This window comes from Colletotrichum truncatum, assembly GCF_014235925.2.
Source record: "Colletotrichum truncatum strain CMES1059 chromosome Unknown Contig_0008, whole genome shotgun sequence".
NCBI classification, from domain to species: Eukaryota; Fungi; Ascomycota; class Sordariomycetes; order Glomerellales; family Glomerellaceae; genus Colletotrichum; species Colletotrichum truncatum.
Window position 1 is genome coordinate 2,745,028 of NW_027222405.1, and position 16,428 is coordinate 2,761,455.

General features: G+C 50.3%; 5 protein-coding genes across 5 annotated transcripts; 3 read left to right on the forward strand and 2 right to left on the reverse strand.

The window, feature by feature from the left end:
- Nucleotides 1-1,801: 1,801 nt before the first annotated feature.
- CTRU02_212229 (gibberellin 20-oxidase) lies at nt 1,802-2,933 on the reverse strand (the record flags this gene model as incomplete). The annotated part of the gene is made up of 3 exons (XM_036724942.1): nt 1,802-2,497; nt 2,552-2,618; nt 2,680-2,933. 3 exons carry the CDS (start codon nt 2,931-2,933, stop codon nt 1,802-1,804), a joined length of 1,017 nt encoding a protein of 338 aa, XP_036583107.1.
- A 2,766-nt stretch (nt 2,934-5,699) lies between these two features.
- Nucleotides 5,700-7,038, forward strand: CTRU02_212230 (argininosuccinate synthase; the record flags this gene model as incomplete). The annotated part of the gene is made up of 2 exons (XM_036724941.1): nt 5,700-5,702; nt 5,752-7,038. The coding sequence occupies 2 exons, from the start codon at nt 5,700-5,702 to the stop codon at nt 7,036-7,038; spliced, it is 1,290 nt and encodes a 429-aa protein (XP_036583106.1).
- Nucleotides 7,039-7,676: 638 nt separating this feature from the next.
- CTRU02_212231 (uncharacterized protein) lies at nt 7,677-8,611 on the forward strand (the record flags this gene model as incomplete). The annotated part of the gene is made up of 2 exons (XM_036724940.1): nt 7,677-7,706; nt 7,784-8,611. The coding sequence occupies 2 exons, from the start codon at nt 7,677-7,679 to the stop codon at nt 8,609-8,611; spliced, it is 858 nt and encodes a 285-aa protein (XP_036583105.1).
- A 1,851-nt stretch (nt 8,612-10,462) lies between these two features.
- Nucleotides 10,463-12,154, forward strand: CTRU02_212233 (tpr domain protein; the record flags this gene model as incomplete). Its single annotated transcript, XM_036724939.1, has 1 exon — nt 10,463-12,154. The coding sequence occupies one exon, from the start codon at nt 10,463-10,465 to the stop codon at nt 12,152-12,154; it is 1,692 nt and encodes a 563-aa protein (XP_036583104.1).
- Nucleotides 12,155-12,457: 303 nt separating this feature from the next.
- On the reverse strand, nt 12,458-14,083 carry CTRU02_212232 (major facilitator superfamily transporter; the record flags this gene model as incomplete). The annotated part of the gene is made up of 3 exons (XM_036724938.1): nt 12,458-12,699; nt 12,769-13,373; nt 13,428-14,083. The coding sequence occupies 3 exons, from the start codon at nt 14,081-14,083 to the stop codon at nt 12,458-12,460; spliced, it is 1,503 nt and encodes a 500-aa protein (XP_036583103.1).
- Nucleotides 14,084-16,428: the final 2,345 nt, after the last annotated feature.

Here is a 16,428-nt window from a genome sequence, read left to right on the forward strand (position 1 = left end):
GTCATTTACATTCACCGGGGTATTACCACACCGAGGCACTCGTAAGGCGGCCAACGATATGTGTTCGGATCTTCGGGAACGAGTTTGAATGGGGGAGACAAGAAAAAAAACGTGCTTGCGACGTGTAATTAGGCGGTGCAAAGAAGTCCGTCCGTCGCGGTCTGGAATTCGAGCCGCCAATGTATGATTTTATGCGCTCCACATCGCGTTCTGGTATGCGTGATCCTAGTGGCTTAGCTGTTGAGCGAAATCAAATCCTGGCCAGTCGAGAACGAGGTGGACATCAGCAAACGCCTAGGATAAGCATCTAGACCGGAGTCCTCAACTAAGGGGGGACGTGTTTGCCTTAAAGCCCGGTCATCTTCACGAGGTTGAGGTTGCATTGGCAATTCACAATAGATGCCCCTCCCCCCACGCTGTTCTCCATCTAAGCGCCTCGCCTATTCGTAGGCTCACCTTAGCCATACAGTCTCTCTGTTGTGCTTTGTGTGTGCGTGTAGCAGGTGCGTAAGCAGTTGCACCGTAAGCCTTCAACTCTTAATTTACGTAAGATCGACAGGGTCATTTCCCCCTGTGGAAGGTGACAAGCCAGACAGCCGAGCAGCACGCCCGCTAATCGGAAATACAACTTGTGGGAGTTAGGAAATGAGAAGCCACTCTTCTCACCGAGGGAGGGTGCTGTTGGCGCACTAATGCACCCAGACGGTAGCATCATAAGGGCTTTACACTATGAACTTGAAAACCTACTCCATCCTACTCCATGCATGTATCTCTCATCTCTACTTCAAAAGATCTTGGACCCGCATTAACTTGCAGAGACCTACATGACCATCCTGTAGGATTGTCTAATGATGGCCCGGCCCGCTGCTGGGGACCAAGGACCTAGTGTTGATCAGCTCTAGCTCGACCTCTGAGCAGACGTGGGGGATGCAGTGCTGCTGTAATAGGCTACCGTGGCTACATTTGTCGTTGTATGGAACGGAAAAGGCTCTGCTCTGCTTGAGAATAGAGGATGCGGAAGCTACAAGCCGTTTTGCGCGGCTAACCATGCTCCAACGCCTTAGCAAAACGGTCGTTGCCACTCATCCGTGGGGGTACCATCTAACCAATCATATCATATCGAGTTAGGCAGAGCCTGCTGTAATGGATTTGTTCTAATAGGATAGGCTAAGTTTGTGATAAAGACCCCTGTACCCTGTAGCAGAAGAACCCGCAAATAATAAAGTGGGTCGCATTCAACTTCGACTCTTGTGTCCTAATCGGATCAAACTCCGTTTACTAACGGAGACCTCTAACGCGCCTGGGAATCCCGTTTGTGTTGCATGGGGGGGCCTTACAGATTGGTTGGTCATTTTGACCTTGACTAAACCGTCGTAGTGTAAAATCCGCTTTGTATCCGTACCCTGTTCTGCATCACCGCCGTTTACCCCAGGTCGGCTGGTGGGGGAATAGACGCCAAGAAACGGTTGGAACTTTAGGATCACGAACACATGGCTCGTGGTCGTTCTCCAGATTTTCCTACACAAGCCCCGATTTGGACAATCTTAAACATGCCTATCTTTTAAGCCTCAATGTTGGTTGGTAAGGTAGTCAGAGCTGGAGCCAATTATAATGATAACCATGAACCAACCACCTAATGAACCAAACCCATTGTGACAGCACATAATTGTCTCCGGTGAAGAATTTTTAAAGCAAACTTGTATATTGAAAGACTAGTAAAGATAAAAAAGGAAGATTTCGTCTAAGGAAAAAACACCACCATTTTAGGACACACTATGCAAACAAACTCAAAGCCGATCCTCTATGCGGGGACAGCAACCTGACCCTCGCCCCTGAGGAACTTCTCGCTATCCTCAATCATCATACCAGTGAGGAACTTGCCCTTTGCGTCCAAGACACTCGGGTTCTTGAAGACACCAAATTTGAAGTCGTGCCACTCGGTCGCCGTCCAGGCCTTGCCGGTTGTGTCGCTGAAGATGCCGCCGTCGTTCATGCGCAGGAAATACGCAATGCTGTAGCGGTCCTCTTCCTGCGTCTTCTTGAGGGGGACGACGCGGTGCACGACGCTAGCGAGCTCTCCACCCGACAGGAAACGCAGGCTGTCGCCGACGTTGATGATGGCGTGGCCGGGGCGGGGCTCAATGAACTCCCAGCGCTTGCTCGTCAGCGAGAGGTACTGAAGACCCCACTGCGCGGCTAGCAGGAAGGTGAGGGAGCCGACGTCGGTGTGCTTGTTGTGGCCAACGTTGGTGACGTCAGTCTTCTTGTCGTGTTTGGGGTAGCGCAGGAGACCGAGGGTCGACAGAGACGGACCAGGGTCCGCGTGGTGAGCCTCAAAGCGCGAGGTGCCGGTAAGACCCAGCTCGGTAGAGAGGCGCGAGAGAATCATCAGGGTGATGTTGTGAGACTGGTTGATGAAAGAGAAGAAGCAGTCTTCCTTGGAGCGGACCGAGGTGGTCAGGTCAGATGATCCCTTGAGGAACTCTCGGCGGGAGAACTGGTGGGAAATGTTAACTTTGGATTTTCATGTTGCAAAAGAATGCATCTTTACCTTGAGGGATTCGTATCCATCTCTTGTCTTGGGGTTGGGACCCTCTTCAGTGCCCATGGGCTCGTAGCTGGTAAAGTGTTAGCGATTGATATCAAAGACCGTGCTGTGATATGTAGAAGAATACGCACCCAAAGTTGTCGCTGCCACGAGCATCTTGCATCTTGACATCAAGGGGCTGCTTGAAGTACTGCGCCATGTTTGCGAGCATGTCTTTCCAAAGTTGGCAAAGCTCAGCATCGCTGGTCAAATCAAGGTAGAAGAAACCATGGCTTCGGCAAGCGTCAAGCAAGTTCCTGCTCTCCTGGACGTCCTCAGATCGAAGAAGATCGAGGTGAATAGTCGGAAGAGACTTGGAAACGATAATGTTTTCAGTGATAGCCATTGTGAAAGATTGGAGGTTGAAATGATGCTTGCTAGGAATGTGTTTGTAGAAAGGGAAGCTTGTGTTGAAGTGTGAGTTTGAAGATGGAAATATCTGCGGCTTCAATGCATCTTATATATCCAGAGAGAAGGCATTCTCTTCATGAGGCTCAATACTTCAAAATATCGTTTCTTACACATCGTATGATTCTACAATGAAAAACGCACTCTGAATCCTAATTTCTCAATTCCCTTGTCACTTGTGAGTAGAGAATTGCTCCGATGAAGTCTTGAGAGAGTGAAGGTTTCCGAGTGGCGATATTCTGCATGGCCAGCTCAACAGATGCAGGTGATAATATCCGCTGCTGACTACCACCGGTGATATTACTTCCCAATTAGGAAAGTGAGGCCTGTATCACACGTATCACCAAGCCTTGGAGCTGGTAAGTACATGTCCTCACATCTGTCTTTCAGCACGACTGTTAGGCTGGGGTGAGACCTTAGCCGAAGAGAGCTTGCAGGGGACTACCCGCGCCTACTCCCAAATCCGCTAATTTCTATCCCAAGTTGCGACTTCTGTCGTGCCAAAGGTATACTCGCACGCCATTGCTAGTTTTACAAAAGATCTTTTGAAAAAGCGAGGTGTATAGGATGTTCTAGACCACAGTAGTCGTTTCAGTATAGTATAGGCTTTCAACATATGTGATGGTGTGCATGATTGGTCCGTACAAACTTTAAGTCAGCCGCCCAACATCTCAACACGTATAAGCGCACCAGCGGCACAGCGACGGTGACTTGCAGGGACTCGTAACTGCAGGAACCCCAAACTGCAGATACCCTAAGTGCAGAGATCCTTCTTGCAGGGACCCCTAAATGCAACCCATTGATGTGACGTTCAAGAATCCTTCAGAGAGGCAAGACGAAGGTCCACGCCTTGGCCCGAGAGATCTGGACCCCGAGTTCGTTACATCGCCAGTCCAAGAGGATCGGCCGCCTCTCTTTGCCAGCCCAGGCGCTCCATAAGCCTTGCAGCAAAACAAGCCGACTTGCACACCCAAGAATGCCCAAACGGTGCGGGTAAGCGAGGCGGATAAGCAGGCAGAGTATTTGGTGCTTGAAGGATCTTGATGTCAGTTTCTCCGACAATGGTGCAAGATCTAGATTCTGCTGTTTAGCGTTACATTGCAGAATGCCCGACTAGTCAGCTTATTTCGGGGGGAAAGCCCAATGATACAGGAAGATTCCCCGGTTTCCGAAAAAAAGAAAAAAAGAAAAAAAGCCGGCTATCCATTCTGGGAAACACCGCTTTCTCTCCGGACAGTAATACGCTTTGGAGCCAATCAAACCGCCGTAAAAACGAAACTTCAGCCGCGCGTATAGCTTCCGGCGTCCTGTACCCCCACGCGCCGCCATGTCGAGTCGCACAAGGTGTCATTTTTCATTACGAGTAAAACACAGTAAGCTCATGTAATCGGTATAATTAATCGCCGTTTTAGAGCGCAGCACTGTTTTTGTTGAACTTTCGCAATCATTTACAGTTCCTGAGGATTTCTTCTCTGACAAAAAATAAAATAAAAATAAAACTACTTAAAAAGCTGTAGTAACCGTGGAGTTTCGCTGGAGCGTTCGTCCAAAGGATTTTGCGCTGCTATTGGCGGTAGCCGCTGCCAACGGGGCGGCCCGCGCGGGCCGCGCAGGGTGTCGACGTATGATTGGCTGAAAAGGAAAGCACAACCCCCCACAGCATACCGAGGCTGTCTGTATTGCGAAACTCAGTTTCCTCTGGCCAGGCCAGGCCAGGCCTGGTCTAGCTGCTTACTCGTGGGTCCCGGGGATGCTGTGTCCGGGCAGCCAGCAGGTCTATAGGCGACGGAGCCCCCTGCCTTACTGCTTGGCGTGGGTCTCGGGGATACTTGGGCCGCCAGCCGGTAATTTGAGAGAGAGAGAGAACACTATGGTGGGTGATACAGGGTCCTAAGCCTTAATGCAGGCTAAGCTAAGCTTTAGTTGTCATCTCAAACTCATGTAGGCCGACGTGCAGCATTAGGCTATCGGCTGCTACAACATATCACCACACACGTGGATCTAGACAGTATTGCGACAGGGCACTTCAGGATGCATCAACGGCCAATACTACATCTTCGGTGAAGAATAACTCCAGAAACAGCAACTGTGTTCGCAATGAGTGGCGAAAATGATGCAGCAGGTCATCTCTCGGGGAGATGAAGCCGAGTTCTTTTGCAAGTGATTGTTGTCATTTTCTGAAACGCCGTATCGTTATAGCCGACTATACGACTTCACAGCCGGAAAAGCTGTCCCAAGAGCCGCAGCGGGATCGTGAAGGAATAATGTCTCTCCAAGTCTCTTGATGTATCTTGATGTATTTGGATGTATCTCCTTCATTCTTCGGTTGTATAGTAGTATTCTGGGAAGAGGGAGGGGGTGTAGGACTTTACGGATGTTGTATCCTTGCTGAATGTGACCCATAGGAAAGCATGCACGTTCTTTGGCATCACGAACATACTGGGGAGACGTGAGAGACACTGATCACTGGCTCGTCGTGATCTTAGCAGAAAGAGCAATATCTGTCCAAAGAAGAAGTGCTGCTCTCCAAAGTATATAGTCTGGTCAGTCGTCTGGATAATGAACTGAATCTGCATTCCGAACACGCTTTACAACTTCATTCGCAGTCCATTCAAAACACTTTACTTTTCATCTTTGCTCTGTTTCTTACGATACAGACTAACTACTTTGTTTTCACACCCTGTGTCAAGAACAATCCAACAAAATGGTATGTGCATACTCCTCGATCTTCAAATCATCATGCTAAAGCAGAGTAGGGTTTGAGAGTAAACGGCGTTGCGAACGGCGTCTCAAATAAAGTCTCCAACGGCGTCTCCAACGGCGTCTTGAAAGCAAATGGCAATGGCGTCCTGAAAGCCAACGGCGCTCACTCGCAAACGCAGAGGCCCATTGAAAGCTTCGAGCAACTTGAGAAATTCGAGAACAGAGATACTCCCGTCGTTACCATGTTCAGCGGTGGCCTGGACAGCACTTACCTGCTCCTCCGACTCCAGCAGCTCGGCTTCACCAACATCCACGCTGTCGCCGTAGATGTTGGGTCACCTGTAGACGAGAATGGCCTGACCAAGCATGCCGCTCACTTTGGCGCCAAGTTCAAGCTCCTTGATGGCCGCGAGGCCTTTGTCAATGAAGGTGTCGTGCCCGCCATCCGTGCTCACGCCACGTACCTGGGCCTGTTCCCCGTCAGCAGCTCGCTCACTCGTCCGGTCATTGCTCGCCTCATCACGGACTACGCCAAAGACGTGAGTGCAGGCTTACTGCTCCACACGGCCAACCTGTCGCAGAACAGCCTACCTCGTCTCAACAACTGCATCAAGCTCCTTGGCTTCCCTGGACGGTTCGGAAGCCCCTACCCTCGTTCTGTCGTCTCTCGAGAGAAGAAGGCGGAAGAACTGGCCGGGGCCGGACTGACCATCATGTCTGAGCGCAAGCTGAGCGGTGATGAGAACTTGTGGTGCAGGGAGTTCGAGGATGGTCCTCTCGGTGATCCTGAGGGTTTCTGCATCCCCGAAGATGCCTACCAGTGGACACGCCGTTACGCGGACCACCCTAGCCAGAAGCTCACTCTCAGCTTCGAGAATGGCAACCTTGTCTCAGTCGATGGTGACAAGCTCCCCCTCATTGAAGCCATTGCGCTGCTGAACAAGGAAGTGGGCAAATTCGGTCTTGGCCGATTTGTTGGACTCGAGCCCCTTTCGACTGACGACAAGGCATTGGAGATCCGTGAGGCTCCGGCGGCCGCCATCATCATGGATGCGCTCCGCCACCTCGAGATCGCCTCGCTGGAGACCAAGACATTGGAGCTGAAGCAACAGCTGGAGCAGAGATGGGTCCGGGAAGCCATCGCCGGCCACTGGGGAGGCAAGTTGCACACCATGTGCGACGTTGCCATCACGTCCGTCTTGCAAGGCGTCAGCGGCAGCGTGACCTATGACATCGATCAATCGCGTTTCCTTCCCTGCTCTATCGTGGCGCAGAACCCTCGCTACATTCGGGATCGTGACCACTGGGAGCGAGCACAGCAGTCAATCTGGCAGATTTAACCGTATGGCGTGGGGGGGAATGCGGGGGTGGGGGCGGCGGAGATGCTTGAAATCCAGAAATCTCCATTGTGTGGAGTGCCTCTTATTTCTTTTGTAGCTTCTTTAGGATCTCCAGAATAAAACAGTACTCTCAATGTTTGTGGTCCCGTTTATCCTCTTCTGGGCTCTGCTGTCCCTCCAAAGTGCCACTTGCCTGCGTATTTCAGTGGCAAATACGGAAAACCCCCTGCCCAAGGGAGTTGCAGTAGATTTGAATCTAGCCGCAGACACCATATTAATGGCGACATAGGGCCCTGGGCCCTGCTCATGCACAACGCTGCCAACTGTGCTTACTGGCCTATGGATGGCTATTAGCCCCTGAAAGGGTCCAGGCCCCACACCGAAAATGGCGTTGGACAACACCAACAAAAAAAGTACGAACTGCCCGAAGGCCACTGTCGTTCACTCCACTGTGAACTGTGGGGTGACAGTTTTATGTGGATCTGGGACGGCCCCGCTTAGGGGGTACCTTCTACCTTCTACACAATGTACAAGCGCATAAATAGCCCACCACCCTCGACTTCGGATCTCACATCGCTCAGCCTCTGTTGACCTTGCATCGAAACAAAACCCAAGTATCCATCTACTCTTACAATCGAATGCGTTCTGCGTTCCAGCGTGTTTTAAAGGTACGTTTAGGCCTCCCCAAATTGACACTGAAATCATGGAAACCAAGACCAGCTGACCGAGCCTCTCCTTCCTCAAGATGGCCGCCTCAACACAACTTGTCTATCAACAAGATGGGCAGAAGCTACTTCACACCGCCAAGATTCTCTCCGTAGTCCCGGTCGCCGATCTAGAGGCGCCTGACCAAGCCCTCGTGAAGGATGCGCCAGAGATAGAGCACGCCGTTATCACGGACTCTACCATATTCCACGTCCAAGGCGGCGGTCAGCCTTCTGACACCGGATCCATGGCCCCTTCCGATTCCACGGCCGCCAAAGCCGACTCAACTTTCGAAGTCAAGTCGGTGCGTCAGCCGGCTCAGGGTAACCAAATCCTCCACTTCGGCCGTTTCATCCAAACCAACGGAGCCACAGCCCGCTTCGATGCGGGGGAGGAACTCCAGCAACACGTCGATGCAGAGAAGCGCAGTCTCCACTCGCGTCTGCACACAGCGGGACATGTCATGAGTCTGGCCATTCATGCGCTCTCTCGCGAGGGCGTGCTCCCTCCCCTTAAGGAGTCCAAAGCCTCTCATTACCCTGACTCCGCCTCCGTTGTGTTCATTGGCACCCTCGAGGCCAAGCACAAGGATGCTATCCAAGCCAAGACGGACGAGTTTGTCAAGTCAGCCAGCCCCGTCAAGATCCACTGGTGGCCCATGGAGGAGGTTTTGAAGAAGTGCCACGTTAGCGAGGAGTTCACACTGCCCGAGGGAGAGACTCTGGGTCGCGTGGTTGAGATGGAGGGCCTGGGAAGCTACCCCTGCGGTGGAACGCATGTTTTGGATTGCAGTCAGGTGGGCAAGATCGAGGTGAAGAAGATTTCTCGATCCAAGGGAACAAGTAAGGTGTCTTACCGAGTCGCATAAGCGAGTGTTCTAGATGGCGTCGAGTCTGAAATTCGAGACTAGCGTTGACTTTGGGGATTAGAGAGGCTTATAGATGACGCTTTGGAATGTCTATTTAACGTGAGACTTAACCGAATGAAATGAGCAAAGAGACTAGACGGAAGCGATGCGTTTGTCCGCCTAGATGTGGCGAGGTGTATAAAAACAAGAAAAAGGTTGCAAAGTCCAGACGTAGTGAGTGACATTCTGTTTCCCAATTCGATTCGTTGGCAGACTTGTACGGCATGGATTGGAGTTTCATCATTGTTTTGTGGAAGCAGTCAAACAATATACAGTTGTTTAATAGCATCACTTCTCGTTTAAATATTGAAAAGCAATGTACCATGAAAAGTATATGGATGGAATTAAGCGTCCTGCCAGTGCCCAGGTATTCCACGATGGCAATCGACTTAGGCTAGAAGATGTAGTATAACTTCCCACAATGGGTCAGTTTGCGGAACGATTGCCGAAGACAAGCTTGCGTTACACATAGATAGGTACGAGCTACGGCTGAGTGGCCAGACAAAGACTGGTAACTCGACTATAGCTGAGATTGCCCCATAACCATAAGACCACTGTTAATCTTTGTCAGGGGTCTTTGCAGCATATTATATCAGGCACCATTTATCAATCGCTGCCTCTTTACCGCTGCGAATTTGATAATAAGACATGAGTAACATACACGTGCTAGACCCCTGGAAACCAATATCCAATGTGTATCTCCTCCGAAGCCGTTTCACAAACTGGTGGCCCCAAAGAGTTGGGCTGTTGCTAGTAACTAGCTAATAATCTAATTGGCAATATTGATGCTCCAAAACAATGTCATTTAGTAAATTTATGCCTTCATTATATATGCGTAGTTACGCTCAACGAGGACTTGATCATCCTTTGTTATATAGTTGTGAAGCATAGCAACGATTTTACGAAGATCTGAGGCAGCTGTCGCAACTGGTTTTTCTTTTAAATCTCCATCGTGAGCATGCGAAAGCATTTGCAGCTATTTGGCCTCTTAAATGCAGATGACGTAGGTATTTGACCATCTCAGAAGTTAAACCAGTGTTATTTTGCCTTATGTTCTATGTATAGCTTTGACACTAGCGGGGTTGATCATGAGACACGCACTAGATCAGCTCACACTATACGATCGGCGACCTACTTTACAGTCTATGCGGTTGTTCACGATGCAACAAGCTGTGCGAAGATTTGCCGCTCACAATGACGTCTAATAGAAGATGTAAGAATACCCGTAGTCAACGGTGGCTTGTCTACTTCAAGTGTACTCTTTGGCTCCACTACCTACTCCATTTCGGCCCAAAGTCCGCCATTCTACTCCACTATGTCGCCGATAATTCCGGTGACATCGGAGACCCGTCCCCGGAAGAAATGGCCATCTGTGATCACAGATAGAAAGGGAAAGAATCCCTAAAAATTGTGCAAGGACTTCCGTGCAATGTGATAGAATCTGACAGTGCCACGGCAGCTGTCCTCTTCGTTTCATCTCTGAGCTCAGGAGAAGCCATTCGTGATGGCATGGAATGCGTTCGGACGACTGCGCTTAACAAATCAGGGCTTTGACTTCCGGAGGTTTCAGTGGTTTTTCTAGGCCAAAAAGATTTAGGTTCAGTATGGTGGAACTAGTGAAATGAGGGGAACCCGCGGCCAAACTATAGTCCGGTGTATAACGTCAACTAAAACACATCACTGACTACTGCGTGACCCGGCCAATCGACTCTTGCCCTGTCATCCCTCCCCAACAAAGATCCTGGGGGCGCTCACCACCACCACACCTGAAGATCACCTTTACTCGTAAACTCAGCGCTGAGCAGTTCAAATATGAGGGGCAAGGGGACATCTTCGGCGGTCATCTCTCCTACCGCCGTGTATTACAATCTTGGTTCCTTCCACCGTCCAGTGACTACCCAAAGTAAGGATGCTCAGCTTTGGTTTGATCGCGGCCTAACTTGGGCATATGCCTTCAACCACGAAGAGTCAGCACGATGCTTCGAAAGGGCTATCAATTACGATCCTTTCTGCGCTATGGCGTACTGGGGACTTGCTTTCGTCCTGGGCCCCAATTACAACAAGCCGTGGAAAGTATTTGACGGAGAGGACCTCGCCGCCACAGCGAAAAGAGCCCATCACACCATTATGCAGGCAAAGGGCCACTCTGCAGATGCATCACCCGTCGAGATCGCCATGATAAATGCCCTGATTGCCCGGTATCCGCAAGAGGAGCCTGCGGATGACTGCTCGAAATGGAATGAAGATTACGCCAAGGCCATGGACACCGTTCTAAAGGCCTACCCGAACGATCTTGATGTTGTCGCTATCTGGACAGATGCCACGATGAATGTTACACCGTGGAAATTGTGGAATTACAAGACAGGAAAGCCCACTCCTGGAGCTAGGACGCTTGAAATCAAAGATGTGATGGATCGCACCTTCAAGCTTGAGGGTTCCCTTCGACACCCAGGCCTCCTCCACTTGTATATCCATCTGATGGAGATGTCACCGACCCCTGAGGCTGCACTCACAATAGCAGACAATTTGCGAGGTCTCGTTCCGGACGCCGGGCACCTACAGCACATGCCTACTCATCTTGACATACTGTGTGGCGATTACCGCCGCGCTATTGCCTCAAACTCCGACGCTATCCGAGCTGACTCCAAATTTCTTGCTAAAGAAGGACCGCTTAATTTCTACACGCTGTATCGCTCACACGACTTTCATTTCAGGCTGTATGCCGCCATGTTGTGCGGACAGTCAAAGGTCGCCCTTCAGACTATTGATGAGCTCGAGTCAACAATCTCGGAGGACCTGTTACGGATCAGATCCCCGCCGATGGCGGACTGGCTGGAAGGCTTTTTGGGCATGCGCATGCACGCTCTCATCCGCTTCGGAAAATGGGAAGATATCCTCGCCCTCAAGCTTCCTCACGACCCTGTTCTCTACTGTACAACAACTGCTATGACGCATTACGCAAAGGGTGTCGCCTTTGCGGCAACTGGAAGGGTAGAAGAGGCTGAGAAAGAGCGCGCTCATTTCGCAAAAGCCCTTAAAAATGTCCCTCCCTCACGGATTGTGTTCAACAACCCTTGCCAAGAAACCCTTGCCATTGCAGAGGCAATGCTAGATGGCGAATTGGCATATCGAAAGGGCAACTACGACACCGCTTTCGCATATTTGCGGAAGTCTGTGGAGAAAGACGATGCACTACCCTATGATGAGCCATGGGGCTGGATGCAGCCGACGCGCCACGCGCTTGGTGCGTTACTCTTGGAGCAAGGACACGTAGAGGAGGCTGCTGCTGTCTACAGTGCGGATCTCGGGATCGATGAGACTTTGCCCCGTGCCCTAAGACATCCGAACAATGTTTGGGCCCTCCACGGTTTCTACGAGTGTCTCACGAAGTTGGGTCGAACAGATGAAGCCAAGATTCTGAAGCCGCAGTTGGCCCTGGCCCTGGCTGTATCGGACGTCCCTATCAAGTCGTCGTGTTTCTGTAGACAAAAGACGGTCGATTGACAAATACGGATCCTCAGCCCGCCTTCGCAGCGGCCACTCAGTGAAACTAACACGATACATGCCAGGTTATGATATCGGTCTTGAAACTGGTGTGATATTGTTGGGTCAATGGGAATTGCGGGATGAGAATACAAGCTGGCAGACAGGTTAAGGGCTTCTGAGGCCACAGGCAGCGGATAGACTTTCGCTGGACTTATGTATGAAGTATGGAAACGGCGACAGGAATAGCTTAGTTGAAACATCAAGTATATCTTTACCCTCGCAACAAACGTTCTTGACCAGCCTCTCCCATAAGCATGACTCCTAGTGTATGTACCTGAACTTGGGATGACGATGCCCAAGATTTGCAACCTCATCCTCAGGCGCCTGCAGCCTATAGTCACGGCCCCCTTGTTCGCGCTTTTTGTTCTCCCATGTTTGATAGGCAACTAAACCGAGAGATGCAATAATTACCGATGCCGCCGTAGCTGTGTTCAGGCTGTTTCCGATACGATATCCAGTCTTGGCATCGGTGTTGATGTAACTCCATGTAGCGGCGATGGAACCTTGATAATCAGAATCGTTAGCTCAAATTGTGGCATGGCGCCAAAACTAACGCAACCGGCATTACTTACCGATATTAGCAATCGCAGATACAGCGGCGCTCGCAACGTTGCGCACGGTATCCGGTGCGGCGTTGGCCAGCGTCCAGCTCATGACCAACACCCCGGTGCCATAACCACCGGCTGTGTTGATGAAGATGGCGGCATAGCGCGCTTGTACATTGGTCGAGACGAGCCATATCGAGTACCCGATGACGTTCATCACCGCGCACCCGGCAATGCCGATACCGTGCCTGCGCGTCTTCATGCTAACGTACGCCAGGGAGAAGCCGAAGACCAAGCCTACGATCGGCGGCGGCACTGACAGAAGCTGAATGGCGACAGTGGATTTTCCAGGGTAGTTGAGCCTTAGGATAGTGACCGTGAAGATGGAGAGACCTTGTACGGTGACCTGGTTACAGGTGTACATCCAGGCACCGACGAGGACGTTGACGTAGAGAACGCCGCTCTTGACCAACTTCCAGGTGATGCGCTCCTTGTGCTCTCGGATGCCCGGTTGGTCGTGGAAGATGCGGGCCATGGCAAGGGCACGCTCTTCCTCGTTGAAAATTCGTGTTTTGGACGGGTCGTCAGGGAAGAGATACAACGCTATGAAACCTGTACCGATCGTGATGATACTGGAAAATAATTAACGTCAATAACAAACCACGTCTCTCGAGCAAATGACAAACCCTTCAACCAAGAAGATATTCCTCCACGAATGAACGTCCCCGATGCTCCCAAGAGACAACAAGCCAGATGCCAGGAGACCTCCAAAGGCGCTAGAGAGACCAGCAGCGCAGAGCATGAAGAAAGAGATCCTTGTTGTCACTTCGCCGCGACGGTAATACCGCGATACCACGTAGTTGAGCCCAGGGAGCTGGAACGACTCTGTGATGCCAAGGAGCAGCCGCATCGCGAAGAAACTTGCCTCGTTCTTGATAAAAGCCGTGCAGAGGGTGACGATGCCGAACGAGATGCAGCTCAGCGGCAGCACGATGTTCCCGTACTTCTTGACGCTCAAAGACGCGGGAATATCGACGAAAAAGTAGATGCCAAAGTACAGGCACGCGCCAATGTTGAAGCCATATTTCCCCAGCCCTAAGTCTGCCTCCATGCCCGCCACCTTTGCGTTTCCCAAGTTCGTCCGGTCCAGGAATGTGAAGAAGTACAAGACGAACACCATTGGCATTACCCGTAGGTCCACCTTTCGAGTTAGTTTGGCCTCGGCCTTCGGATCGATGACATGGTCGTGGGCTGCCTCTGCGTCGTCATGGCTCTCTGAAGGCGTTCTTACAGAAGTGTGCTCGCCGGCAGCCTTTTCGGATAAGCCGACGGGGTAGACCATGGTTTTTTGAAAGTGACAATTGAAATTACTGGAATGGCGAAGAAGTTCCAGAGAGGCCAGGTTTTAAAGTTTTAAAGCAGAGGAAAAACCGTCGACTATTAATATCCCAGTGGGCTTCCCCGGGCGCGACTAGAGCAGATCATGTGTTTGGATCTGTTTTACTCACATAGTAGTACCTGTAACGTAGTAGCCCTTTTTATGCTCCAGGGCTGGTGTAGGAAATGATCATCATGATGAGCGACCGGCCGTAATAGCTTCGTAATGATGGAAGGGGAATGAAAGCCGTGTCTCACTCTCCCATGTACAGATGGAAATCCCAGCAAGTCGGGCGAAAGAGGTCTCGTTTGCCCAATAGTATGATGGTGACATGCCTGTAAACCCATCTGTACGCAGTCCTGCATCTAGACCCGGGCCAGTCGGTTGTGCCATTCTTTCTCAAAAAAGGTGATGGTCCGACTACAACACACCTGCATACAGAGCCAATGCAGAATATGAGTAGATATGAGTGAAGTCAAGGGATGGAGGGGGAGTTGGGGTATGGAGGGGGCTGCGAATGGACGTTTGGCGAAGATATCCTCAAAAAGTTTGATGTTCCGACATTTGTTTCTGCAGAACCCCCTCCCATGGCATGCGCCGGTCGTTCCACAAGTCGGTGAGTTGCCCAGTCATTTCGAGTAACACTGCATACACGCGAAGTGAAACTAAACCTCTTAGCGATTCAAGGTAAGCGTATCTTATTTGCATGTGCCTCTTTCCGCAACGTGCCGGCCCGGCATTAACCCATATTAGGAAGTCAGAGGTATTCAGTCTTTTCGGTGCCTAAATTGCATGCACATAGCGACTCTTTTTTTCGAAAGACGCACAGCAATTATGCCCACGAATCGCCCTTTTATGCTTATGATGTGAGGTCTGAACCGAAAAATTAATTGCGTGTCTAACATTTTAGCAAATAAATCTGCGCAGAAAAGGGGACCCGTCCGTATATTGGGAACTGAGTCTGATCATGTACAGTCACATACCCTCATACGTGGAATTATGTACCCTTCGTGCATGTAACCGACAGGAGACACGTAAACGAAAGCGTGGTCAGACCAAGTCATCGTGTCTACGCCAAGTGGCACCATCAAAGCATGATCCTTAACTGCAATGTCGTGCCCTTTGAAACAATACGTACTCATTTGGGGATGTAGGTGGCTAATATGTCTTTCTAGAAGTTCACTGCATTTTGTGAACTTGGGGTGTTTTCAAGTAAGCAGAGGAATGCGGTGTGGCAGTGGCATCCGCGTCTGTAAAGAATAGCGGCAGAAATTGATGTGATTTTATACCAGAGTCCCTGAGGGCGGAAATGCTAAAATACTGCTGATATATATCTGGTCGAATGCGACATGTACTTGATTATATCTAGAGTATGTGGAGCATCCTGAAGAAGAAAGACAGCTTTCTGGCGGGAGAGCGGTTGTCCCTGTTACACAAACCATTACTGTTGATTCTCACGCGCCAAGCCAGTGGTGGAAAAGCACGAAGATATTGCCGACATCCGCAATGGACGAAGCAGTTGCTGATTTAACCGCTTAACCCCCTCCCCCCTGCTCTTACTTTCCCCTGCCACCGGGACCACAAGCTTTTCGCATTTTAGGGGGCTGGGGTTGAACACGGCAGAAATGTAGCATTTTTAATGACAAAATCTGATGTCTTTCTAATGTACTAACCGACACAAGCCTTTATGTCCAGTCGTGATGCGGGATGTAGTAACGCTATCAAACAATGCAATTTTGCTGACTCGTAAACGATGCAACGAAGGCGGGGTAAATACTACTACAGGTCGTCGAACAATTTGCCAAGGTCTACCTACACGGTCAAAACACATGATTAGTTCACCATACGCTTGAAGGATATTTGAAAATTCTTTACTGACTGAGTTGACCAGGGCCTTTCTCTCGTGGGCCAGGTTTCACCTTTAGGTAAACCATATCCGCGAACACGTCAATATAAGTTTTGATGTTTTCAAACTCTACATTATGTTAACAGATCTAAGAAATCAACTGTGCATGATGAAGTCGCAAATTGGTGTCACTGATTCTAAAAAGGCAAATATGTGCAATATGTGCATGGTGTTAATTATATACGTGGTCTCCCAATATGTTATTTACAAGAAATTGAGCCCGAGGCTAGCCCAGGCACAGAATATGATGCACCCTAGTCCAAGGTTTTGTTGTGTTGCCGTCTACCTCCCAGGCTTTGTCGTCATGGGAGTCGATTTCTTGAGTTGGACAATCAATCGCTTTGTTCCCATCACAGCAAACACCATCGGCGGGAGGTTTTTGAGCGCGTGGTCGAGAAGGCGT